Source organism: Pezoporus occidentalis, unplaced genomic scaffold, assembly GCF_034315485.1.
Source record: "Pezoporus occidentalis ecotype Australia unplaced genomic scaffold, CSIRO_AGI_Poc_V1 ctg111, whole genome shotgun sequence".
Taxonomy (NCBI): Eukaryota; Metazoa; Chordata; class Aves; order Psittaciformes; family Psittacidae; genus Pezoporus; species Pezoporus occidentalis.
This window is the reverse complement of record NW_026912898.1, coordinates 1,675,268-1,703,226: the sequence shown is the minus strand read 5'-3', so window position 1 is coordinate 1,703,226 and position 27,959 is coordinate 1,675,268. Positions and strand designations below refer to the sequence as shown.

The following is a 27,959-nucleotide window of genomic DNA, read 5'->3' as shown; positions in this document are numbered from 1 at the left end:
TTTTGCAAACTCATGTCCAAATAAAAAGGGAAGTGGCAACCAACCTTAGCTTCAGGTGGTGCTGTCTGCACTGCCTCTATCCTGAATCAAGTACTTACAAGTGGCACTGCTGTGGCACGGAAGGCACTGAGAGAGATCCATGGGATCCTCACAAGAAGAAGGCATTCTCCAAAAGCTCCCTATTGCCTGCTGTGGGAAGAGGCAGGCAGATCTGTCCAAGGGGGCTTGCTTTAGGGCTAAGACAGATGGGATGAGCCAAGCAGTAACCTACTATAAGAAGTCAGGTAGTTGTTAGGGACTACAGCTGAGCTATGGAACGTGGGCTGGGAATTGGCTCGCTGTGATGCCTGACAGATATGCAATAGTCTTAGGCATCTTGCTGTTTCAATGACAAATTTTAAGTAAGATTGGTCTGTGTTTCAAGGTGATGTATAGTTGAAACTCCAGTCAAAATTCTGAGCAGATATGAACAATTGACCTGTATCCTCAGGATATAGATATCCTGAGAATATCAGATAGGATCTCCATCCTAGAGACATTCAGGATGACTAGAATCTTGCAAACACAGGGTATTATTCAACTATTCAGAGTTACTGATGAGCCTCATTCTTGTTGAAGCTATTTGGCTGCTGTCTTTCTGGCTATCGCTACTGATTTATGAAAGAGAAATGCTCGAAAGGAACCATGAAGATTTAGATGGAAACTTTTTTAGGAAAGAATGTTTGCTGAAAAGTGCACTTTGGGAATGATGATGACTTGCAGATTTTTGGTAGATACATTTGGTAAATAGCTTTATTCAAAAACAAAAGGGGAGGCATTTCTGTAGCTGTCCAAATGTTTCTTTTACAAATGCTTTCTAAAAGAAATGGTTCGACATTAAATCAACACATCTAGCTCTTAAAGAAAATGTCTTTCAGGAAAGGGTTAAACGGCCCCAAATTTAAATGAGCATTTCTTACACTTATGGTTGAGTGTGATGCTTTGGTCAACCTAGAACAATTGCGTTTTAACATCTTGTGCCAGCTCCCCAGAATGTTATCACTTTGGATTGACCTAAAAGTGTGGGTTTTTTAAATCTCTGGCTTTTCAGTTTGTCTGCTCGGCCAGAAAATCCATTATTCACCAAGTCTGCGCAGTAGGGATTTATAATGGGTAACCCAGCTGACAGGAAGTACAGTCAGATACCAGCAGGAAAGAAAGAAAGAAGACCAATTCCCCAAGGAGCAGCAAACCTGCTAGGAGCATGTGTATGCGTGGGGTTTCTGAACAGGGAATGGTGGCAGCTGTGCCTCGGCAGAAGAGCACTGGTAGGAGTAAAGAATGCATGCTAATCCCAGGCTGACTCAGTCGGAGCTGTCTCTGAGATGGGATAGGCTCCACTTTGAGTCACCAGAGTGATTCAGACATTTGTGGCTAAGGAAAGTCAAGTTCTTAATGACTTGGGGAGGGATTGGCCTTTTGGTCATCACTGGGTCAAGTTCATAGATGGAACATCCCAGTCATGACCTCACTGGCTATTAACTTTTGCAAAACGATGGCCTCTCATGCTCTCCAGCTTGCTATTCTAGTGATGGGTGCTTGTTTCACAGGAGAGACAAGTTGACTCTGCTTAGCTTGTTCCAGCCTAAGGCATAAAAGGACAAAGTACTCCCTGTGCAAATCAGCTATGGGAGGCCAAGCCTACCTTCTCTCTGGACTAAACCAGTGCATATGAATTGTGCACTCCCAGCATCACCAGTGGAGTAAATAAAATCCCATATTACATAAATTCATACTCTGATTAACAGACATGTAATACATGGAGTTATTGGATCTTCCTGGAATTCTATGCTCTCCTGAGTTTTGGAGGGGAGCTCAGCTTTCAAATGCACAACATGTATGGGTCCGAAATGTGTCTCAGAGGTTTGAATGGGTCATGACCTCAAAGAAGCTGATATTCACTTGCTGTCTAAGCATTAGGTCTTTGAGACCTGGAAGTTAAATATGACAGTGAAAATTATCACTGGGAGAGAAAATACCATGTGCGATCTAATTGAAATCTAATATTTCAGATGCAACACCAGTTGAAGTTTATATTTCCTTCCATATCCATCTTTGGCCAAGGCCATTCATCTGGAAACCTTGTATGGAGATCACAAGAGTTCTTATGCTTAGGATTTCTGGGCTGATTGCAATAGATTTTGGTTTTGGTTTGTTTTTAAAAAAGGAGCTGTAGTTATGGGTAAGAATACTAGAAGGAGTTAACTTACCTTCAATTTGGGCAAAACAAGTGCATCCCCATGTCATGTACACCAAACCAGTGAGCTCACTCATATTCTTTTGCCAGCATACCAGTGAGAAGTTCAAACCAGAGGTCATAGTTCTCAATTCCCAGTGTTAGGAAGTAAAACATGATTCATATCCATCTCTGGGCTTTCAACTGGCAATGTTTGGTTTGCTAGTGGTTGTACATGAGAAGTGGTTTGCTGGGAAAAGGACAGTGACCAGAAGAGAGATGGCAGCCTTATCAGTGGGGATGTTGTAGTGACTGACACAAGATGCTTTTCTCATTGTGGCTGGTAATTTCAGGTTCATAATGTTTAAGCAGCGGGTGGTTTGAGATGGGTTATTTCCTTCCTTTCCTGTCCTAGCAGTGCTGACGTCTGTCTTTAGGCAAAGCTTCTGCTTGCAGCGTGGGTCCCAGCATCTTTCTTTGAACTCGCTCCAAACTCCAGCGGCAGTAGGGTAGGCAGGAGCTTCCAGCCAGCCATGCATTGGTTGAACTCATTGGTGGTTTGTCCTTCCCCAGCACAAATATTGAAAGGGAATAGCTGAGCAGATGAATACCAATGCAGTAAACTCCTAGGAATGCAGACCAAAGCTTACCGTGGCTCACTAAGCTCTTGGTCTGTAGACAATTACTCAGTGATGTATAACCTTGATTCCGTCTAACTTAGTCTAACCCTGAGTGTAAGAACGTATTAATCCACCTGGACAGCGATTTTGCTAAGGCTTCACCCATTCTAAAAGATTCAAACTCACACAATCCCTACGGCTATCTTCATCTGACAGCCAAACTACTGCTTCTCTTGAAGGATATGAAACATGTATAATCAAGCTGTTTTCATAACACAGGGCTTGAAAGATCTTTATTTTTAACACAGTTTCAGGGAGGAAGGGGTCACAATTATTCAATTTTCCTATTATTTTCATTTCTCTCTTTCCTTCTATCCCACATACCCCTGTCCGAGTTAAAAAAGGAAAAAAGAACAAAAAGAAAGAAAGAGAGAAAGAAAGAAAGAAAGAGAGAAAGAAAGAAAGAAAGAAGGAAAAGAAACATAACTCCTAATTGAAGCTCAGTCCTTAAATGCCCCTCTCCCCAGAACACTGACCACCATGTCCCAATGCCTGGGAAGGATGTACTGAGGCATGAAATAACAGCGCAGCAAATCTCTCACAAGCTAGCTTCTACCAGTAGCTCTGTAAGATAACAAGAGAGCATGCCCTCTGAGACAGGCTGTCTCATGTGACCTTCCTTATCTCTCTTCCTTTTCCCCTGAGTGCACTGCCAGGGCGGACTGTTTCCTTTATCTCCGCAGGAAGCAGTATCCCGCTTCCCCGAGGACGAGCAGTTGGCACGAATTCAGAATGTCATCCAGGAGCTCCCACCATCGCATTACAGGTGAGAACGTGCTCACCGAGCTGCTGAACAGTGTGGTGACCCCTACCCCAGGGAATGCTGCCTGAAACACCACTGCAGTTCATTTCCAGCAGTTAATTCCCAAAAGCTGACTCAGTATTTCCAAATCTGACAATTCATCTGGCATTTAAATATCACCAAACAAACTGTTGTTAGAGATCAAACAAGCTCTCCCTGCCTCAGTCTATCACCTTCCTTCCCCATGTATGACCCCTATAGAGGTGCTTGAGCAAGAGCTAAGCCCTCCACCTCTGCAGCATCCCATTCTGTCTCCCATCGACCATGACAAGGATTGTTTGGTTCGTGCCTCATCCTTGGCCACACCAGAGCAGAGTTGTTCAGGTGTTCACTGCCATCCCCTGTAAATGCTAGTGTTGTAAGTCCTCTCTCCCATCCAATGGCTTGTTGCACCATTGCAGACACTTGACACACTTTTCTTCCTTCATGTGAAACCACTGCAGAACGCTGGAATACCTGATCAAGCACCTGACTCACTTGGCCTCCTTCAGCAACATGACCAACATGCATACCAGAAACCTGGCCTTGGTGTGGGCTCCCAATCTCCTCAGGTACAGTATAAAGCCCGGAGCACCACACTGAGCTCCAATGGGAGCATCAGAACCTGAGGGAAATGCAAAGACAGGGAAAAGCAGAACAACTGAGAGCAAACAGCTTTTAAAGGAGAAAAAAATTCTTCCAGGTTGAAGAATCCGAGGTTTTACTGAAGCAGCCAAGGAAGCTTGTGGGTTTGTGTGTTTCTTATAATAAAAAAGCTGTTATTTGCAAGTTAAGCACATCGATTTAAAAATGAGGAGTTAGCTCATCACTGTGGAACGGAGATGACATTTCTGACAGTGCCAGCGCTTCTGCAGTGGGGTGGTGAGAGACAGCAAGGTTTGGAAGGGGGAGCAACAGGGCAATAATAACACAGGTCTGTGCCCAAATCTGCTTCAGAAGATGTGAGATAAGCTTGGTGGGCTCAAGATGGCATATAGGGTGAGATCACTAGACCACCAGCTAGTATGTGGTGTTTTCTACGCCTGGCAGTCTGCTGGGAAGAGGTCCAGATAAGATTCAGGCAGAGGTTGGGCTGATGCGCTGTAGAGAAAAACAGAATGAGAAGAAATAACATATTGGGGGAAAAAATAGAAAAAAATATCTTGTATTATCTTGTTTAAATTCCTTCCCTGTTCATCCTCCCATGTATTGAGGGAGAGTCCAGGACTGTAGCTGGGCAGGAGAGGGACAATAGCAGAACTGGGGGGGGGGGGGGTAGTCCTGGGTTGGGAGAGGGCAGGAGGGACAATAACTGGAGAGGTACAGGCCTGAAATGCATTCTCTAAGGAGTTATTTCATTCTAAATCACAAACCAGGCAAAACCAGGTTCTGAAAATGAATCAGATGTTGACTCTATTGAATATCGCAAAGTGGACCTTTACTGCTGAGGTACTTTCATTCTAGCATCTGTCCTTGTCAAAAAAAACCCTGCAGTCTGTTTCCTTTTGCAATCTTTAATGAGTACAAGACCCAGGGAGGAAAAGAGAGAAGCAACAAATACAACCTCAGTCTCCTTACCGGGTTATCCTCTTGGCGATGCCCCAAGCTATTATCTAACACACCAGCCATTAACTTTACAAAGGATCCATTGCCCAGAGATAATTTCTTCAGCAACACTTTGGCATGTCAAGATAAGGAATGTTTCTTTGCTGAGAGCAAGAGTGAGAATGTGGGAGAGCAGGAGGGCAGAGAATAGACTACTGGGGCACATGGCTAAGCATTGACAAAATTGGAGTGGGGAAGACCTGAGCAAGGTTCTAAGGGATTTCACTGAGAGATGATTGAAACGTTGAATAGGGATCTGAAGAGAGTGTTTGAAGGTGTTCGAGTGTTGTCTTTCAGGTCCAACTTTGAAATAGCTAGAAGAGGAGTAAAGAGGAAGAAGAATGGAGTTTGAGAGTCACAGTTTATCTGCTGCTGAAGGATGTAAAAGCTAAGTGTAGGGGAAATAACACAGGCAGGAAAGAAAATAACAAATGTGGCAGAGAAAACAGGGAAAATGGTTTTTACTAGAACGAGGATGAGGGCTTGTGAGGGAAGGAGACCAAGAGGTGCAGCAAGACTGGGACAAACACTCCTGTTCCAAGCCTTGCGGGAAGAAAGCTGGTCTTTCCTTCCCAAGGGCTGGGTGTGGCAATGCTGGGTCCTAGTCTACCTCTTACCTCATGCAGGTCAAAGGAGATTGAGGCAGTTGGCTGCAATGGGGATGCAGCTTTCCTGGAGGTACGAGTGCAGCAGTTGGTGATTGAGTTCATCTTGAATCACGTGGATCAGATCTTCAGCAACAACAGGAAAGCCAGCTCTGCAGAGAACATTGGTAACAACCTCCTTGCACTACTCCACATGTCGCTTGCCATGTATTCCAGCTTTAACTGTACCCCCTTCAACTAATATCTCCAGCACATCAACTCTCACTATCCTCACAGACTCCCCCTAAGACACCTTGAGCCCAATCCCTCATTTCTCTTGTCCTCTTCATCCCTATCTCCAGCATTTTCTTTCTGAATACCAGCCTTCTTCAGTGTGCTCTCATTTTGCTCTATGGCTTGTCTTTTGCATGATCTCACCCAACTTAACCGTTTCCACAAAAGGAAAGGTTTCTTCTCAGTCCCTGGTCTAAGTTTTCTCTCAAAGTCCATTAAGCACAGTCTCAGTTCTTCTTTCAGGCTCCCCCAGTTACAATTGCTCATACCAAGAATACCTGACCTGAAGCCACCATTATCCACCCAAGTCAGAGGCCACAATCCAGAATAAAACTTAATCTTGTGTTCTTAAAAGTTATGTCTTCTACCTGGAGACATTTTTTGAAAGAGATTTATTTCTTTTCCTGGGACATCAACAGTTTCCAGAGATGCTGATTTTGTTGCTTAGTGACAGATTTGTCAAAATGCTTTTAAGCCTGGGAAATGAGAGGGCTTGGATCTACTGTGATTTCGTATCGTTTCAGAAATATGCATCTTTCTATCTTTCAGTTTTATGCACTGGGAGGACTTTTAATACCTTCAGAAGTGAGGGGTTGACCACCTTTCTGCTTTCCAGCCCCGTGTCAGCTCATTTCATCCACCTTGCCCTTAACATGTGGCATTCTTTGCTAGTCTCTCCCCAGAGCCTGCATGTCTAGTGTGGTATCCTGCTCGATCCTGCTCTGCTGGTGCCATTATTATGCCCTTATTTATGCCCTGGCAGAAGGCACGGAGTGAAGAACTGCTCTTTTACTGCCTTAAGCAGTGTAGCGAAACGCTGTCTAGTAAATTCCAAGTCTTCCAGTTGTATTGCAGGTCACTGGCCTAAAACTTGTCCAGGTTTGCTAAGTGCTGAGCATTGCTGGCCTTTAACAGCAGTATGGAGTCAAGAAAGGAACATGCTGATGGTCCCAGTTGATTTCTTAGTGGGAAAGTGCCCCTTCACCCAGCCCTTCGGCACAGGCAGTAGTTTGCACTGGCTAAGTACTGAGTAGATTCAAGTCCACTGTGCTTCCTTCATACACGTTGAGGTGGTCTGTTTAGGGCAGGGTTGTTATTGTGGTGACATATGGGAAGCTGACTTTGCTAGTGCTTATGTAAGCAGAGAGGACTATTGGTCACACTGCTTTCCATAGCCCTGAAATGCATTAGGAAGATGAAAGTAATGCTGATTTTTAGAGCAGGCCCCCATTCTGGAAGAAGACAAGGAGAAAGATGTGGAAGTGAGAGAAAGAATTAGTCACCAGCTTTGGATTGGGGACTGAAGTGCTCCAGAATCCAGGGAGGAAGGAGAAAGGGGAATGTGTGTGAATCCTGGTGTTTTTCAGTGGTGTCTCTCACACTAAAGCATCTCCAGCAGAGGCAGCAAGTCCATGCAACACAGCCTTTGGCTGGCAAGCATAGCCCCTGCTGGGAATGCACTCAGATGGATAAGGTTGCTGAGGAGCTGGAAGACTTATCTGACAAAGAGCCTCTCTGCCTGCACGTGCCACTCCTTTCCCCCCTCTGCAGGAGATATTCCAGTCAAATAACAGCATGAAGCTCTCGCTCCTGTCTATCCTCACCCCAGGCTGGAATGTTTGTCCTTGCTTTTTAGAGAGCGCATCGGTGGTGAAAAGCCTGACCCTCCCCTCGGCTTCCCTGCCCATGAAACTGGTGAGCCTGGAAGAAGCGCAGGCACGGAGCCTGTCTGCATCCCACCCTGCTCGGAAGGAGAGGAGGGAGAACAGCTTGCCTGAAATTGTGCCTGTAACCGGGTCTCTCTTCCACACAGTTGTTGACCTCCCCGACAGCAAGTAAGTGCCAAGAGGAGTCTGAAGTGCAAACAGAGAAATGCAGGTTCCCCAGGGTGATCCGGAATGAGCCTTTTGTTAGTGTGATACCCCTCACCTGCACACATAAACCTACATACACCACTGAGGCAAAATACTGTGCCCTTCTCAAAAGAGAGAAGCATTGCAGTTCCTGGGTTCATAGCTCCATTACTCCTCTTCCCTCCAATGGGCCAGAACCTCCTGCAGGAGGAATTAATTGTCTTTGCATCCTTGTGTCAGCTCAGGATTTGGCTAAACATGGGCTGAACGTGGAGCAGGTCCAGACACATCTCTCCTACGAGTTCCACCTGCTGGCAGCTGGTCCATGGCGCGCCTGGTGGGATTGACCTGCTCCGCTTCATCGCTCTCCATGTTCCTCTGCACCCATAGCCAATCAATAAGGCCAATTTTCACTCCTAGCATGGAGAGATATTCACATAGTGGCACCTATGCCAGGAGAAGGGTCTGATTTCAGCTGCAGTTGTTGGGACTGCTGCCCAGCAAAAGTATTTATCTATTTGATCTATCTGTGAATATATGGCTCCTCTACTGCCTGGTTCTGAGAGATTACAGCCTATGCAGCAGGAAGGTTATTAATCTACAGACCCATAAAGCCCTGAGCAAAGATATTTATTTCCACTTGATATATTAAAGCAAAAAGGAGCCATCTAACAATACTAGCAAGAAGATAAGCAGCTTAAGACAAAGGGTGTATTACCCCTCTAGAGTTCATTTTCCTTCCTCACTTGAAGAGAACAGTCCTATCCCCAAGATATTAATCCTTTCTGTAGCGCTGATTTGTGCTGAGTACTGATCTGAAAGAAAAGTAGAACTACAGGGCTAGAAAGCCCATTATGGAGAACTGGGAGACAGGGAGATAAGAGGGCTCTTGTTCTGGAAGAAAGGAGATTGAAGAGGGAGTCAGAATGGGTATGTGAGGGAACTGAAACAGAGCATCATGAAGTAAAGCATATAGAAGAAAACAGGCTTCAGAAGTAGCAGTTTCTTTCTATTTAAAGCTGGGATTTCCAAAGAGACACAGGGAACTGGTGTGCCACTTCCTCTGACAGTTGTCAGAGATTCCTTTAAGCCTCTTCCTTTTTGGTTAGTACATTACACTTGCATATGATCATGTAACATTTATGATTAAATGAATGTTGGTCTGAGGAGCATTAATAGCTAGTTTGCATTAAGGGATCCTTTTCACAAATTCATAAAAACTAGGAGACACATTGATACTAAAGGATAGCTGTGTGCACTGAGCAATAGCGCTAGGTCCATCACTTCTCTGGAATTTATCTTGCATTCTGTCATTAAAACCTGTTTAAAAGGTAGTTTTTCTTTACTGTGTTGCAAGGTAGTTCGAGCTTCAGCAGTCTCTCTCTTCTGAAGAAAAGCATGGTTGATTGCTCAGTTAATCACAGTTGATATGGATGATGCCAGAGTCAACTCTGTAAAGAGCCGGCTTAGGTGTCTTTCCATCCATGACATGGTTTAATCAGCAATATAGATAAATCACTTCCAGAAAAGTAAGACTTGGATGTAAGAAGACAAGACAGACAATGTTGAAGTGAGATAGCTCAGAGGCTTTTGTAGGATATTAAAAAGACAAGAGTCTCTAGGGTTTGGTAACCTCCTGAGCCCTTTTTCCTTCCAGGAGAAAATTATCTACCAAGTCCAAGAAATGGAAGTCAATATTTAACTTGGGCCGTTCTGGCTCAGAATCAAAGTCTAAACTGAGTCGAAATGGGAGTGTCTTCGTAAGGGCACAGAAGCTTTCTGGTAAGAACACACTTTTCAGTTCAGTATTTCTCCCCGCAGCTTTCTCCTGTGGTAGTGATAGCATGGGGCAACCTGTATCCACATGACACTAATACCATTAGACTTGAGATAGTCTAATGGGGTCATGTTTATTGCCTGGGTTCATGCAAATCTCATTTCCACATGATGTTGAGAAGCACACTTTCAGGAGGATATTTCAGATATCTATAGTATATATTCCATTTTGGTATGAGATAAACAGGCTCCTGTAGCTCGGCTGTCAAGCTTGGGGACTAGGAAATACTATGTAGGTTTGGATTAGTCCACTGTTCCAGCCCAGCTAGCCCCTGGCTCCTAATGGTCCTTACATGGTAGTGGGTCAATGGCTGTCCTTCCACTAAAGGGCATTAAAGAACCAACTGTGTTCAGTCTCTTTGTGAAAAACAAGGCACCAGGAGTTCCTAAGGCTCCTGGCTCTCAGAACTTTGAGGAAAACTATTACTTTTGGAGGTGGTATTTGGAGGAGCACTACCAAACATTGCAAGACTTAAAGTGAAACAGTTAATGTTAGCAACATTACCTACCACCACATATAAGAGAGGCTGTATTTGGCTCAGTAGTGAGTGTGAAGCCAAATGCTGGATCCAGCTCTTTTTGGATCCCTGCCTTCCCCCATTTTTTGCATGTACAGATGGCCTCACATAGGGTGCCCCTGGCAGACCTCAAAATAACTCTCCATCCTATTTTGACCACGGGATCACCTTCTCACTTTGATAAGGAATACTCTGTCCCAAAATAGTGCTAACCCAAGGATGCCCAGGAATGACTGGAGCCCAGTGGTGGTGGGGGCTGAGCCTTGTTCCAAGCACAGTACTGAGTGACAGGAGGTTGTACGTTTTCACCAGCAGGACACAGAAATGCACAACTGTGTGCAGAGATTTAGGCGCTGAGGTAGTGCTTTGGAGAAGCAGCGCTTTAGTGCTGCCATGTTGTATTTCTGTGTGTTGTCAGCTTACAGCCTAATGTTAGGAAACAGATGAACTTGCTGTTGAAACTCAGCACATGTTTTAACACAGTTTGTGTCCGTGCACACAAGTCTGCGAGTCACATAAAGCACAAGCTCCACAGCTTGAGTTCTGTTGCTCCGGGAAAGCGGAGCCAATGCTCAAGACATCATGCCATATGAACGTAAAAGGTAGCCAGGACTCCATATAAATGCAAAGAGTAGCTGGAGTTTCTCCTGTGCTCCTGTGAGAGTCAGTTCCAGAAGCCTTATTTATATAAACAAGTGAAGCCCTACAAGCCTGCTCACTTTCTGCCTTACCTACTATATGCAACATCATAAACAGCAAACTTTGCTCCCAGACATTTTCCAGAGCTCTGCAGACCCTTTTTTGGCTCCCAGAGACTAACTTGTCTTCCTTGACAGATACATTCCACCCCTCATCTCCCCCTTTTCAGAGTGGTAACAGCTACACACTTCCAAAACCTTCCGAAACAGACCTGTAGAGTGTCTGGTGACAAATGGCATCTTTTTTGCTGGACAAGCAAATCCAATGAGGATGACCAGGAAAACAGGTTGTGTACTGCCCTCATGCATTTCAGAGAGTTTTGCTCATGCCAGCAAAAGAGCTTGGGAATGCAACATAAAAATAACCTACCATTTGCTATCAGGAATATAGAGAGGTGAGAAGGCATTTATATCAGTTTAGTAAGAAAGCCCCCATGACCAATAGCCTGACTTGATCGGGAAGTGGCACATAACAGGTTTGGGGATGCTGAAGTGCTTCACAGTGGAGTTCGTGTTGACTGGCTGGGTTAAGTATAGCTCTCCACATGTCCGGCAGGTGCAAAGCTGTTGTTAGCACTAGCAGATCCCCATCTGTGTGCACAAGTGTTGTGGGTAATAAGCCGCGTGGTGTGGATACAGAGGGAGAATGTTTGGGAACGGAAAATAACTTTGATATCTGCCTGGCATGCCCGTCTATATGTGGCCTTTGGTCTTTATGGGCAAAGCTGCAGGGTCTGAAGCCTTCTTCTAAAACTTGTTTTCCACAGAAAAAGCAACTATTCGGCCCGCGAAGAGCATGGACTCGCTGTGTTCCCTGCCAGTGGAAGGTGAGACATCAAGAGCCTGTACTGTAAGGGTGAAGGACTGCACCTCTGCATTCTCAGCTTTTCTCCATGCCTGCATGGCTGCAGCGTTCTGTTTGCCTATCTCACCATGTTGTGTATCTTCGTATGCTTATGCCATGGCTGCTGACACATGCTCCACCTTTGTGTACATGCATTTTTAACCCTTTTCTGTGTCTTTTATGTTGGTGCATGTGCCTGAGAGTTACCACTGTGCCTAGCTGCATCTTTATTAGCAATGGGATTCCTTCAGTTTTGTTCTTGGTTACTCTGGGCACAAAATTCCCATTCCCAAAAGTGCTGTCAATAAGCCAACAAAGCCTAGAGCTGTGGCCTTTGTGGGCAATGAAAGCTAGCCCAAGACTTGACTGCATCTGACTGACAAGGCCTTCTAATAAAAGTCTTTGGTGGTTTCCACTGGAAGGCATCCTATACAGACCTGCCTGCCCAGTTTGAAGGAGACCTGATGGCTAGAGCCTGGAAGGTCTTCAATACCTGCTGTCCCCACTCCTTGGGGTTAGTCTTGGTGTTCATCAGGGCAGGATTCATCCCTGGAGGGAATGAGGAGGGCTCCTTACAGGGGAAGGTTATCTGCTAGTCCTTTGCTTCCCACTGACTTCCTCCTCTCTTCCCACCCCCAGGGGAGGATGAGAAGAGCAGATTCAAACGGGCAGTGACTACTGGAGGGTTTTTTGTTCCGGTGATGAAGATACGCACAGGAGGCACAGGCAGCTCGTATGACCTCAGCAAGGAGAATGAGTGGGAGAGGGAAGGATCTGCCATGGTAGCCAGAGGAAGCACAGAGCTGAGTGGGGAGAAAGGTCCCCCCCGGACACCACAGGCAAAGTCACCCCCTGAGCAGCTGAAGGTCTTCCGGGCAGCAGAGGATGCTGAGAACGAGCAGACTTCCCCCAAAGGCGGCCGCATGTTCTACACGTGTGAAACAAGCACCAAGTCGGGCTTCCCAAACAGCCTCTTCCCCTTGGAGGCCTCCCCTCGCCACCAGAGGAAAGCCCTGAACATCTCAGAGCCTTTCGCTGTCTCTGTCCCACTGCGAGTATCTGCAGTCATCAGCACCAACAGCACCCCATGCCGTGTGCCCACCAAGGAGAAGCTTTCCCTCTCCAGCCTAGAGGAGCTGTCCTCCCTGGTGGCTGAGAACACGAACCCCTCTGCCTTGGAAGCAGGGACCCACACGAGGACAGAGCAGGTGCTGGAGAGGAAGGAGAAACAGCCGGGGACCACTGTGCCAGTGGCAGCATCCAGAGGTGTGTTAAGGAAAGGGCTGTGGAGCCTCTGTTGGGCTTCTGGAGGTGCCCTGAAGGTGTGGAGGTTGCTACAACTTTGTCTCTTTCTTACAAGAGCAGTGTGGGTTTTGATGGTAGCAGGTTGGTGCTTGTTGCAGTAATGACCTCCCGTATGAAGACAGGCTGAGAAAGCTGGGGCTGTTCAGCCTGGGGAAGAGAAGGCTGCGTGGAGACCTCAGAGCAGCCTTCCAGTATCTGAAGGGGGCCTACAGGGATGCTGGGCAGGGACTCTTCGTTAGGGACTGTAGTGATAGGACAAGGGGTAACGGGTTCAAACTTAAACAAGGGAAGTTTAGATTGGATATAAGGAAGAAGTTTTTTACTGTAAGGGTGGTGAGGCACTGGAATGGGTTGCCCAAGGAAGTTGTGAATGCTCCATCCCTGGCAGTGTTCAAGGCCAGGTTGGACAGATCCTTGGGTGGCATGGTTTAGTGTGAGGTGTCCCTGCCCATGGCAGGGGGCTGGAACTGGATGATCTTAAGGTCCTTTCCAACCCTAACTATTCTATGATTCTATGATTCTATGAGACTGGGGAGGTGTGTGGCCTCCCGGCAATGTCCTGTTCCACCCAGAGGGAGCTCTTTAGCTTTGTTAGTTGGCATTCAGTTGAAACAGCACTGCATAGTCTCAAGTCAAGTGTGACATGGTTTAGAGGTGGACTTGGCAGTCCTGGGGTAACGGTTGGATTGATGGTCTCAAAGGTGTTTTCCAACTGAGCTGATTCTATGATTCTAAGTAGTTGCATCATTCATTTGTGTTTCTGATCCAGGCTCACCCCCTGAGGAGCTGGTGGAAGCCAGGAAACCTGAGTCCTTAGAAACTCCACAGCCAGCCTCAGAAAATGAGATGTTATGTGGGCAAAGCAGCCCCAGCAGCCCCAGCAGCCCCCAGCAGTCCTCAGAGCAGAGTCCTACCTCGGAACAAACACCAACCTCAGAGGTTCATAAGGGGCCGCTGCCTGCAAACAAGGCCGAGCAAGGACAGCTCAAGAAAAAGGATGTCTCCTCAGAAGGCAGCTGTGGTCAGCAGGAGATCAAGACAGCCAAGACAGAAGAAGAGTCATGCTTTAGACATGTGGTAAGGAAGAAGGCATGAGGAAAAAATGTGGGGGACAATGTCACGGTAGTGACTGGGAGGTTGTTTAGAGCTTCACTGTGTGTCCATAGTCACGAAAACTCAGCCTTTGACCTAGACTAAGCAGGGTCAAGAACTGATCATGTACTGATTTCCCTTCTGTCCACATCACTATGTGGTGATTTACTTTTACACAACTACCTTCTGTCCCTTTCTTGTCTTCTTTTTCTGTAACTATATGATTGCAGTCATTGCAATCTGTCTGCTCTGAGACTCTCCAGATGTGAGACTGTCCGGATGTCTGAGCATTTTGACCGATTGTCTCTGAATTCCCCTTCTATTTTTGCTGTCCCATTTGTCTTGGACAGCCTGAACAGTCCTTTTCTCTTCCATTCTATACACACTATTTATTATTATTATTATTATATTACTACTATTATTATGATTACTATTACCTCCTCTCTATCTCTAGCAGAGCTTTTTCACCAAGTTTCTTACAGCAATACTCATCTCTGGACAGCTATTTAAAGATCTGTTGGCATAGCTCCTTGAATAGATTATTCATTCCGGTTTGTGTGCGATTTGGGAATGCAGATCCTCTGGCAAGGCCAAGAGAGCCTGAATGGGAAGAGCTGAGACATTCCAGCTACTCATTCACCTCACTCTTTCAGCACATCTGTCCAGGCCTCATTTTGGCTGCACCTCACATCTTCCCCTCTATAAACCCACTTGTTTATAGATGTGTTTCCTTCCTTTGACTGGTAGCAGTACAAGCGTCTGTGTTTCTGTACCTGTCAGTGTGCTCATCCAGGAGCCTGTCTATTTTAAGAGGGCTGTTTGAGGAAGACGGAGGGGTATTTGTTGGTAAGATGTGAGCTGCCAGCTCATGGCATTTCTTCTGTTTTCCAGACTGAGGAAGACCCTGCCAATGCCCTTCTAGAACCGCTGTGGCCAGAGATACAGCAGGAACTGAAAATCATTGAGCCTGAAGAGGAGCTCTTGCTCTTGCCAGCTGCTGTCCCCAGGATGGGACTGATTTCTGAATCCTCTTCTTCAACACAAGCAGATAGTTCCTCCTCCGGCCCAGGGCAGAGTCCAGCCCTGTCTGAGCAGAAATCTGCAAGCAGAACACCACAGGTAACAACTCAGGTGCCTTTGTTTGGTGCCACCAGCATTGAACAAGAAGACAGTCTCCACAAGGGTCAGTCTGATGTGGTTGCACAGCAGAGCTGTGCTTCAGCCCTACCCAAACTGGGTACTTCTCCAACTGGCACAGCCACTCCAAAGAACCACCACGCAGTGGTGGACAGCGTGAGTGAATGTCTCACTCCTCCCCTGGACTGGAAGCTCTGTGGTCAATCAGAATTTAATGAGGTTGCTCCAAGTGATGGATTTTCTTGTTCCAAAGGAGCATGTCCAGAGTCAGGGAGAGAAAAAGATAGCACTTGTCAGCTGCAGAGGGAAAAGGATGGTCTTACCAGAGGCCAGGCTCAGAAGGAGAAGCCTGAAATCATGGCTGCTGATAAAAGGGACACATTCTGCTCCAAGGCACTGGGTGGAGCTGGAATCCAGGAGCTGAAGGAGGGCAATGCTGTTAGCAGAACCCATGATGCTGGTGATCAGGATGATGAGGATACCTGGACAGATAATGTACAGAGCTTAGAACTTGTGGAGCCATGGGAGGATCACCAGTGGGTTACAAGCCCACTCCATTCCCCCACCTTTAAGGACATTCAGGAGAAGATGATACAGGAGTTTCAGCCGCAGAGCCAGAGAGCAGAGACAGGCCTTTCTCTTAGACCACGATTCAGCCGCAGCCTCTCCCTGGACAGTAAAGACACAGTGATGAGTCTGTGGACTATCCCATTCTCTTTCATAGATGCCACTGACCAACAGCAGCCATGCAGTGACATTCTGCCAGTGACTTGTGAGCTGCCCAAGACACAACCCGTCTCCCTGTCTAGTTCAGGCAAAGTTAAGCAAGGTGAGAATGGCACAAGTCCTCCTGAAGAACCTGCCAAAAATGATGAGCTGAGGTGCCCCCTCACCAGGGAGGAAGCACCAGCTGAGAAGGAGGCACCTTCCAGAATCCTTCTTTCACAGCCAGAGGAAAAGAAAGTGGATGTGAGCAAAGAAAACCCTTGGAGCTCAAAGCTTGAACTGCCTTTACCATACCAAAATAGCTCAGGCAGCTCTTCACAGGCAAAGAACATAGAGGAGAAGTTATCCATGTCTCAGGACCCTGCCCTGGGAGGAGAGACTGTTATCAAAGCGTTGTGCTCTGCCACTGAGTCACAGCTGAGTAGTAAAGGTGAAGAAACACCTCGTAAAGTGAAGACTCGGCCATCATCCCTCAACTTGGATTCACTCCTTCCAGCCCCAGATTTTTTCACATTCGAGAGCCTGTCCATGCCTTCTGCCCCTGGGAACCTCCTGTGCGGACAGAAGGAAGTGAAAAGCAGTGATTCTGTCCCATCACTGCCCACTGCCTGCCCTGCTGCCAGTAAAGGCGTTACTTGGGGGTCTCATTTCAATGCCCATGTGGATCTAGACTTGGATTACCTAGCGGTAGCCCATGCCACCACTGGCCGTCGTAACTCTGCCCCCGTCAGTGTGTCGGCGGTCAGGACCTCCTTCATGATTAAGATGTGCCAGGCTAGAGCGGTGCCTGTGATACCGCCCAAGATCCAGTACACCCAGATCCCCCAGCCCCTGCAGGCTCAGAACGCTGCTCCTCCAGCTGAGAAGAAGGAAGCAGAAGCCAAGCAGGCAGTCAGGCAGACTCAACGAGTGGCATGGAGCCACTTGGAGACCCCCAAGAGCCCTCTGGCAGAGAAGAAAGCCAAAGCAGAGAAAGAAAACAGTGACCCAGCTCAAAAGGACTCAGCCTGCCCTTGGCACAGCAGCCTTGGATCTCCTCTGGAGCCATCTCAGTCCAGTCAGTACCCTGCTACGGATGCCCCTGTTCTGCGCCGAAAGCGCACCTCCGAGGGGGAGACAGCTGGAGATACCCCACAGTCCTCAAAGATGGAGAGGCCATCAGGGTTCTCCAAGCCTTCCTATAGGTCCAGGCCTGGCAGGCCCCAGAGTCTGATTCTCTTCAGTCCCCCTTTCCCCATCATGGACCACCCCTCCTCTTCAGCAGACTCCAGGGTGTTGCTATCACCCATAAGGAGCCCTACTCAGACCACCTCTTCAAGCCCCATTTGTGGCGATCTGTCTGAGCCTTCGCGGACAACGCCTGAGGGGGTGACGCTGCGGAACAAAATGACCATCCCCAAGAATGGCCAGAGACTGGAGACCTCCACCAGCTGCTTTTACCAGCCCCAGAGGCGCTCTGTGATTCTGGATGGACGAAGTGTGAGGCAGATCGAATAGCAACTGCCTCTCATATTCCTTTTTCATAGTGGATGGGACAGGAGTGTCCATGACCAACTCTGCTGCCATTTTGCTGTTCTTAGAACTATTTTGTGCAAGATGGACCCGAATCCTTTAGGGTTTCCTGCAAAGCATTTTGCTATGGAGATTCATAGTCTTTTTGTCTTGCTTCTCCTTCCCTTTCTCACCCCTGCCTATTCCCTCACCGTCTGCTTCTTTTTTTGCAAGCCAGTCCCAGGGAACTTGCATTTCCTCATAGTCATTGTCTAACAAAGCCCCGTGAAAGTCCCATCCTCCCTATGAAAAAAACAAAAAGAAAAATAAATCTTGGTATAATTAGAAAGTAGGGCTGGGGGGAAACATTGTTCCAAAGCACTGCAGCCCACAGTGCAGGGGCACAGCATCTGCTGAGGAGGTAAGTCCAGATGTTTGGGACCTTCTTCCATTGTTTCCCAGCCACCAGTGAAGGACCATGCCTATCCTTCCCTGCTGCCTGATTTAGACAGTGTAAATCAACAGTGCAGGAGGCTGGGCATAGCTGAAGAAGAAGGTGAAGCTGGCATGAGCAAGTCATACAGGGTGTAAAACACCCAAGGATGTTGCAGTGACAAACATACAACCTGAAGGTGCTGCCTCCAGCTCTGTCCTTGCGTCAGAGATGTGCTCTTTCCAGCATGTGCAAGGGCTGGAATGGAAGCAGCTGGGCAGGAAACACCTAGCTGTTCCTTTAATCTCCCAAATCCAGCTCATGAGCTCTGTTGTGCTCAACCACACCTCCCTGGGGCGGACAAGGTCCATGTGGCTGGGGAATGAGTGTGAAGCTGACTGTTCAGTGGTAGAGACTTCTCAGGCTGCTGTCGGTGAAAGCAAAGACACAGTCTTAACAAAGGCCAGAATCAACTATTTCCATCATTGCTTAAAGCCAGATGACACCTCTGCAACTATCTCCAGCGGTGCTCCACACTGCCAACGGGGGAAAAGCAAGAGCATCTTTTGACTCACATGGCCTTGGGCTACTGCCCTCTTGCACCCTGACTGACTTATCTTTGACCCTTGGTCTTTCATTGCCACTGTGTGGCATGTCCCCATGTGCTTCTTCTTCCTTTAAACCTCCTCTCTTTGTGGTTTTACACTGTTTCTTTGAGACCACAGCTGGTTGTCACCTCCCTTGGTCTTCACTGCTTTCAGATGGGTTGAGATTATGGCAAAGAGGATGATGTTTAGGACTGCGGAACAGATAATGAACATTACAATGAGAGGGGGATTTGAAGTGAATTAAATTCTCTCCTGAAGGGTTGTTATTGTTACAGGCAAATACGCATTCATATAAGCAACAGATGCCACAGAAACAGAATTAAAGGTTCCTTTGTAAAGCCTCTAACTCTACATTCACAGCAGGCTCTCTATTGCCTGGTATGTGACCGGGGGTGATTGCAAAGGCACGTACAGCCTGTGCTGTCTCTGCAATTTAAGTGCCACTGGAGACTACAGAGATGGGAGCACAGGTGTTGCTGCCAGCACTGAGATTTTCCCTGTAATGGTGCTTGCAGAGGCCATCATTCATGGGGAGGTCTGTGTCTGTAAGCCCTTGGGTGGGTATTATGGGCTATAGTTTATGAAGTAACTGAGCATCTGGTAGGAAGTGCTATAGCCACCACAATGAGTGTCAGTCAGGATTTCCTGAGAGATGTATGTTTAGGGCTTTTTTTGTGAAGTACTGGCATTTTTAAACTGTTAGCAAACCCTCGAGCTCCTGGTGGGTACTGAATGTGTCACTTCATGTGTCATTGTGGCTGGAGGGCTCAGAGCCTGTGCTGTGCTTTCTGTGCACTCTGGTTGCTAAAGGAGGGAGATGCCAGAGTACTTTTGAGAAGTTCTGGCCCCACAAGTGAAAGGAATGTATCTTCAGCAGAATTTTCTCCTAGAATCCAAAGGGAGTGTGAAAAAACTGGAGGGCTTTTCCCTGTCAGTGCTTGCAGCTTTTGATCCTCCCCGCTGTACTTCTCGCTTGTGCATAACGCCATGTGAGGGGGAGCAGAGCAGAGAATGAAGCCCATGCTGTCAGTGTTGTGGAGGGAGAATATTACACCGGACAAGAGCCTGGAGTTCTTGTTGCAGGTCCGTGGTCTTTCACAGATTGCAGCCCATGCTTTACCTGGGCACGCCGTGGACGGCAGGTCCAGAATAATCAGCTTCATGACGATTGTGCTTTCCTTCTCCCTGACCATAAAATGCCTGTGAAGCCTCCCATTAAAACTAGGGGATTGCCAGTCCTCAGTGCTCTTCACAGCACAGCTTTGCTCGGCATTTACATGGCACCCAAATTCCTTTTTTACCTCCTCATGGGAAAGCTTTCAACCACCATGGCTCAGTTAATGGCAAATGACATGAGAAGATGTGATACGAGGTATTGTGGTAAAGTATAGAGAAAGTAAAAGGTATGGAAATGATGCACAGGATTTTTTGGCATCAACAGAACAGTTTACTTTGGACGGGGATTTATATTCTCTCAGTTCCTAGAAGTTCTATCTGCCAAGGCATCTGGAATGGGGCCAGCAAAGCTCATGGAGTAATGTGGAAAGGAAAAGAAAATGTGATGAAACCTTGGCACCTTAAAACAGTTCTTCTCTCTCTATTTTTTTCCTCCTCCCTATTCTCATATAAGCTGATCTGTGAACAAGAAATGAGGTCTGGCAATTTGTATATAGCACACTGTCTTAATTCTTAACAGCGTTCCAGTAAGTAATAGTGCTTTTGGCATAAGTGGCGAAATTCCTGCAAGAGAAAATGACTCTAAATCTTTACTTAATATTAAAGATCAGCCTCACCTAAAATCTGTATCCAGACTATACTTTTTGAGGGTGTTTCGGAATTTGAACTCGGAGCCAGGTCCTGGGTTTTAATGAAGCAGAGATTCTGCAAATGACATCTCTATTCTGTAGCTTGATCCCATCTCTATCTACAGTTACCTGCAAAGCTGAGAGAGTACTTGCTGAGAGTACTGTGCAAGGTGCACCACTGCACCGAGGTCACCATTCCCAGCTCCAGACTCAGACTTCTGCAGACTTTGTAATGCTTAATGACGGGCCCATGTTAATACTGATAGTTGCAGGACCAGAACTTGATAGAGCCAGGAGTTAGAAGCCATCTCCCATTGAATAGTGCTGAATGTGTGGTTGGAGCTTCCTGAGATCCAGCCTTATTAAGAGATTCCTGAGGTCAGCTTCAGGGTCAGACCCACTCTCATCTTTGCTTCAGAGCTATTAGCTTGCTTTCTGCTATCCTGCATCAGCAGACTGAACCTGTGACTGGAAGCAATCCTGAAGTTCAGGGTTTTGCAGTGGTACTTTGTGGGTACCAAACTCCTGCCCTCCAGGACAAGCCTGCAACACTAGAGCCTTTAAGAAAGGGTTTGGGTTCTTTTGCTCGATTTTGGGTTGGTTTGGGTGTTTATTGTGTGTGAAGTATTACGGAGAGGGACAGACTGTTTTATGGGAGATGGGTCTGCCCAGAATTTGAGGTTTTGTCTACAGGAGAGTTAAGTCAGGTGTTCTCAGCATTATGGAAAGGACCTTCCTGAACAGACTGGCACATCATTTGCAGCTCTACAAGGATCATTTCAGGGACCCTGCAGTACATTTTGAAGAGTGTCAAGGCTGCAGATGGCCCCAATCTGTCATGATGTGGTATCACCAGCATATGCTGCTTGGGGGCTTCCACCGATGGGAGACAAGAGACACTTATTCTTCTCATGTAGTCAGGCAGTTTGTACAGCTTCTGTTAATAGTAACCCAGAGTGAAATGGCTGGGCTGTCAAAGATGAGAATCCCCTGATGGAAAGGAGGGGCATGGAGAATGTTAGCTCACGTGGGAGCTGCTTTATTGGCAGGAGAGTAAACAGGAGGATTGTATTTTACGGTATAAACCACATTCCTCTGACCTGTCTATCCCATGCTATCACTTCAGAAGGACTGAAGCTCTTCTTTTTTTTCACCTTTATTGCTTCAGAGGAATTTAGGTCTGTATCAGAGAGCATCCATAAAATCCTGCAACATATTCCCTCATCCAGAGTCCAAATGGTGCAATCAAAGTATTGTTTCTTTCTTTATGAATTCTGAAATGCCTGTAGTGGTGAATATTGTGTTGAATTTATATATATATATATATATATAAAAGAACATTTTATAAATATTAAAATGGAAATTTAATTAAAATGAAGGAATTGCCTAAATAGAATCCTGCACATCTGTGAAATGGGCTCATGCATGGAACTGGTTTCTGCTGTAAGTTTTGTAGTACTGAGGGTATGAGATCAACTGGCTTTTTGCCCACAGAGGAGAAGCTAATATGTGGTGGGCAAAAGGCTTGAATCTGCCCTCCTGATCAGGATCTTGTCCTGAGAGAGAAGAAATGAGATCAGCACAGACAAGAGTGCAAGGACTGATTTAAGTTGCCACCACAAGCATCTCCTCAGTCCTTGGAGATGCAAACAATCTACTGGAGCATGTATTGCCCTTCAGGCATGCCCAGGCTTTGCAGTTGTCCTTTTGCTTCTCTCCATTTCTAGGGAAAACTAATCTCTAGGGGAGGGGAGAAGGTGTAGCTGATGCCTATTTGGTTTAGTTTTGGCTTGCTCCTAATTGATGTAAAGGCTCAGTGATAACTAATCCTGCTCCAAGCAAGGAATGAAAAGCTTGCCACGGAGCTCAACTGGAGATGGAGCAGGACTTCAACAGCCCTGGAAAGGAAGGGTGGCAGGAGGCAAGAGCTTCCTGAGGGCTCCATGCAGCAGACCAGACCTTAGCTCTTGTTCTTGCAGGCACTGGTCCCCTTTGAATTATTCTTTGCTGCCAGGTCAAGGGAAGGGCTGGAAGTCAGACACTGTGAAAAGGACTGTCCCCATCCCACTGGCCCCCGTTTGGGATTACTTCTCCTGCTAGCTCTGAAGGATTGTATTTTTGTTCAGCTTTGTTCTCTGTGTGGACTTGCCTGCCTTTGTGCCTTTGCTTTTAAAAAGAAAGAAAAACAACAGACAAAAAAGAAAGATGTTTTGCCAGGTCTCAGCCATGAGATTAAACTGGAGTTTTTATAAAAACAGACCTGTGCCCTAGTGATGTTTTGGAACACTTTCTTTTTCCTTTGGATTTGGTTTACGAGTGCAGTGCGAATGCATTTGTGTTCCTCTGACGTGGAGTTTGAGTCCTTCTGTTTTCGTGTGAGTGGCACTAAGCTGTGTTTGACTGTGTGGATGAAGGTTAGAGCCTGATCACACACTTTTCTCACTGTAGAATGACCAAAGCATCTGAAACACTTTCAAATTTCCATGGGTAAAATTCATCTTTCTTCTTACCATTTCCAGCTCTACCAGGCTGAAGTTTCAGTGGTGCACAACCACATCCTCCTATCTAACACATCTCCTGCAGAATTCTGCCTTGCCTGTGATAATGTAGAGCAGCACTGAGTACAAAAATACTCTGGGATCCCAGTTCCTGTAGAGGGGAAGCCAAGATGGAACAAGAGAAACTACTATGAAGCCTCTGGTGTAGGCACTTGTGTTGACTTGTAAAGGACAAGCAAGAACTTAACTATTAATTAAGTTCCCTGGTTCTCTGGATTCTTACAGTGCCCTTGTTGACCCAATCTCTGAGCTGTAGCCTGGAAGTGAATTCGTATTAGTAACTATCTGTAGGGTTATAGCCACAGTGGGCATACCTGCAGCTCAGCCTGCTCTTTGTTCTCCTTAAAAACCAGATGAATCCTTAGGTTACATGGAATACTTTTGTTCCTCCTCAGCAGCTGAATTCAGGGCTTGACTCCCTTTCCTACCTCTTTCATGACTTCAATTTCCATTTAGGAAAATGCCTGGGTTGTGCTTCCTGCTTACCATGGCAACTGGCACATAAAGTGAGGGAAAACCATGTCTGTTGAGCTCTGAAATTGTTGTTAGTCATAGCCAACTATTACTGCTGTACGAGAAACAGTGTTTTTGTACTCTTTGTGCCACAGAGTCTAGCAATGACTTGGCCATAAGACAAGTGGAGAATCTCAAACTTCTCCCCAGCATTCCCATGGTTATGAAAATCAAGTAAAAGGCTCCAGTCAGCACTATTCCCTAAATCAGGGCGCTTGAACACATGGAAGTGCTTGAACACAATTCCAGCCAATTCCTTTTGCCTGCTTTCCCACCACTACGAGTGTGAAAGTCTGACTCAAGACAATCTTTTGTGTATGTTGCATTGGAAGCAACAGCTATAACATCTTGGATACTTTCAGCTAAGCCAAAACCAGGATTAAGCAAGTTCCCAAACTGGCTGTAAACCAGGAAACAAGCTAACCCAGTGCCAAAGAGCATTTGATACCGGTGTCTCATGCATCCTCCTTTCAAGACAGGAATCCAGCTATGGGCAACAAAACATCAAGCTGGTATCCCACTGGATGGAGCTAAAGGCCAATTGAGAGCAAAGGGAAGGCAGCCAGTGCAGGCAAGGAAATAGAGCCCAGTGAAGGAGACTTAGGCCAAGCTGGCGCAGGTGTCTACAACAAGAAGAACAGGATCATAATAGCCAAGATAAAGACATTGACCTCTCCAAGTTCACCTTCTGTCAGAGCAGAATAAACTACAAGGAATAAAGAACAAGTCTCTCTACAAGGGTAAAAGAGGAACAGTTTCAGAGTTAAGGATTAGAAATGAATGGGAGCTGCAAAGCTCAGACCTGGCCAAGTCCTTATGCCCCCAAAAGTTAGATACAGTATGAATGTTAAAACAAGAAGGGTTGGTTGACTCCATACCAAAAGAAGGTAGCTATTTTCTCATGTCTTATTTTCAAACTGCAAGTGAGAATTGAACTAAGTTTTGCAAATGTAGAAAATTCATAGGAATTATGTTGTGCACTTTGGGTCCAGATCCATCTTAAAACTGGACCTGTTTTCTTCCATAGCACTTCTGTTAAAGGGGGCACATATCTCTCTATCATTTAAATCCCTTTTCTGAAAAGAACAGGAAAGATCTGAAATCAGTGAGAGGAAATGGTTTCAAAGAAAACTTAGTAGCTGCTTAAGAAAGAACCCCAAGGAACAGGAACATGGGAACAAACAGAGCTGGAGAAGGGAAAATAACACACATGATGATTATTAAATAGGAAAGATTCCAGGTAAGTAAAACTCAAAAAGGGAAGGAAACGCCACAACCAAACAACCAAACAACTCCAAAACCCAGCCAATAAGACAGATCTGAACCAGTCTGAAAAATATCAGATAACTTCTTTCCCTCCTCCTTCATAGGAGACAGGAAAAAGTTTGCATCAGAAAGAACTGCTGTTCCCAAACTGCTTTACTCACCTTTTTTATTGCATTGTGAGATAATTTGCTTTAAAAACCAAGGGTCGGACAGTGGAGGCAGAAGAGGGGTGTAAAAAGACTTGGCTGGTTATTTGCAGGGATTATTTGAAGTGTGGTGGCTTTACCTCCTCCAGCCTCTGTGCCAGCCACAGGACCTTTCTAAAGGTGACCATTGCTTTGGAAAATACATAGACAGGGAAGGTTTTCAGTCCTGCATTCACTCACGGTCAGTAACAGCCCTGGGTAGCAGAGCAGCTCACTGCTTATCACTTAGCCATCTTGCAGAGCTTATCTCAACTAGTGAATGTGCAAGAACTGCAGATGACCTTGCCCATGCTGGAATTCCACCTCGCGTGCAAGCTAACACATCCAGAAACACCCTCACCTTTTATTCCTGTTGAGGATGAGCTCTCATCACTCATCCTCAACTCCTCAAGCAGCAGGATCTCCTCAAGATAGATGCCTGGGATTACAGAGAGAGTTCTTGCAGGAGGTTCCCAGCATACCACACGTTGCAGAGGCTTTCCCCAGTTGCCAAAGAGCGCAGGGCTGCCAAAGGGTGGGAGAAGGAGGCTTCATTTACGAGCTAGTTTTAGGTCATACTTGGTCCCAATAAACATTTGCTTGGCACAAGTCCCTGTTAAGGAATGTGAAAATCTAAGATGCCAGGGCAGCGAGCAGGATGAGGGATAAATCATCTGAGTCAGAGGATACCAAACACCACCGACAGCCTGGTTGATGGTTTTCACAGTAAGGTGGGTAGTCAGATGCAAGCATGGAGATAGTATGTTGTATATAGTGGAGATAGTATGTTGTACATGAACCAGTAAGGTAAGGAGAAATAGGGCCTGAGAGAGTCTGTGTAAAGAGATCTCATGCAAAAGAAGAAGTAGTGAGAAAAAGGAGGAAGGGGTAGGAAATCCTGCTGGAAAAATATACAAAGGCAGCCCCATTGCCTGAAGGAACAGACACATTCAGTACTGCCAGCCTCAAGCATTCAGCAATGTGAAAGGCATCAGGTTATGTCTGTGTGTGTATGGGAGGGAAGCAGCTGAGGACTTGGGATTCTCATTGGCTCGGAGGCCATGCTGCTCTGTCATGTCTGAACAGAGGATGTTTCTCGGCAAGGCCCCCATTTCTCAAATCTGGGATTGTTACAGTAAATTAATAATCTAAAAATAGAGTTGATAACTCCATGGGAGAATCAAAACATGCTTTGTTTGCCAGGAGAGAGCTGTGAATATTCATACCTACAGAGAAGAAATGTACAGAACAAATTGCAAGCAAACAGCACAGCTTCCACCTGGAGAAGTTTTCCCTTCACCCTGTCTTAGCCCAGCAGTTTACCTGCACATACGCATATTGCCTGTTTTGAGGACCATAAAACATCCATCCATACCTCTGAGCAGCAATACAAACAGCTGAGAATGACCAGGATTTCTTTACAAGCCTCAGCCAACACATAAACCAGTTCACCGCCATTCCTATCACAGACTCCATCCCTTCCTCACCTTTCCCTGGCATCCCAGGTAGGGAAGTTGCAGAGATTGGAATCAGCCTTCAGAAGCTGAAAAACCTGACAAAGCTGGGCAGGAGTTTTCACAAGCATGCTCAACATCATTCTGCCATCAGTCCAGTCCTTTTCTTCCTCCTCTGTTCAGGCGGATAAAACTGGATTTTTCTGGATGCATTGGGGAATGCTTGGCACTCCTGCAAAGATCCACCATTGCCCAGGTCAATCACAGCTTTTGTGTTCTAAGAACATAAATCACAATGTGCAACGTGAGGGAAAGGCTTAAGAAGCAGAAAGCAAAGTGAAGAACTGAAACTTCATTAGCTTAAGCTGCTGTTTATGCAATAGGTCAATGGTATCATTTGCAACTGGTTGGAGCAGTTAATACTGCAACTTTTTGCAGCTGATCGTGCAAAACCTCTTTGCAAAGTAATGTAAAAAAATAATCTCCGTTCCTCTTCTGCAAAGTCTTGCAGCATTTTCTCTACGTTGAGAGCAGCGCTATCATCATACCACAGTTAGATGCAGCAGGAAGGAAGAGACCTCTGGGTCTGAAGCAAAAGGCCAGAGGAGGAAAACAGTATTTGACATTACCTGCTGCTGTGGTCCTAAAGTCATATCTCCAGCCACATCCATATGCAGAAGGTCTTACTAGTCCCACAGCCAGTCAATGCACCCACTGGAGTTTCAGAAATAACTTGAGCAAGAGAACTTTACACAGGAAAGCAGCTATCCATGAAGGGTGCCGTGATTGAGGAGGTATTGGAGGGGTTTGGTCAAGCAAGGACAGAGGCTCTGTGGCTGCACTGTCGTTCCTTCCCCATTTCTCTTCTCTCTGCTGTTATGGTTGGTGGAGATTTGAGTTCATGGCAAGTAGCAGAGAACCCAGTCTTTGCTATTGCTGGCTAACTTAGGCAGACAGTCGTTCCCTTTAGGCTTCTTTAGGTTTAGGTATTGCTGTAGCTTACAGCAACATACACAGAAAAATCCTCTACCACCAAACTCCCCCACCAAAAGCCCCAGACCACTGACATGCACAGTCCACACACTCTATCCATGCCTTGAGTCTCAAAAAACAGTGCTGAAGACTAATTTCCTTATGGAAATTGCTAATAGTGGGGCATCTCCAGGACAGTCACCATGCCACCGAACCAGTGAAGTGGCAGATCCATTAGGATTTTCCTTTCTGAAGGCACACTCATAGAGAAAAACCCTTCTATGTTGCAGGGGCCTAGATCTTCCCCAAACTTTTCACCCTGATAGCTGCCTCCTTCTCTCCCCCCGCAGCCTAGCAAGGGCCTATTCAGCTATAGAGATTCTGCAGCACCATGCACAGTGGCACTCTGATCTTCAGGATACATGATTTTAAAGCCTGCCTTTGCACTGTCCCACATGTACCAGATACAGACGTTTACCATTTTCCCTTCCCAAACACACACTCTA

General features: G+C 46.2%; 1 protein-coding gene across 3 annotated transcripts in view; it reads left to right on the top strand.

The window, feature by feature from the left end:
- ARHGAP31 (Rho GTPase activating protein 31) overlaps nt 1–22,762 on the top strand; it is a 67,651-nt gene extending 44,889 nt beyond the window's left edge. For 2 of the 3 annotated variants that reach the window (XM_062632767.1, XM_062632762.1), the window contains 9 exons: nt 3,579–3,661; nt 4,141–4,248; nt 5,908–6,053; nt 7,796–7,994; nt 9,670–9,794; nt 11,832–11,891; nt 12,548–13,174; nt 13,983–14,290; nt 15,197–22,762. In XM_062632767.1, coding sequence (XP_062488751.1) covers nt 3,579–3,661; nt 4,141–4,248; nt 5,908–6,053; nt 7,796–7,994; nt 9,670–9,794; nt 11,832–11,891; nt 12,548–13,174; nt 13,983–14,290; nt 15,197–17,665 — 4,125 coding nt within the window. In that variant the 3' untranslated portion in view covers nt 17,666–22,762. The remainder of the gene's footprint in view (nt 1–3,578; nt 3,662–4,140; nt 4,249–5,907; nt 6,054–7,795; nt 7,995–9,669; nt 9,795–11,831; nt 11,892–12,547; nt 13,175–13,982; nt 14,291–15,196) is intronic. The other variant, XM_062632776.1, reaches the window with a different exon arrangement.
- The last annotated feature ends 5,197 nt before the right edge of the window (nt 22,763–27,959 follow it).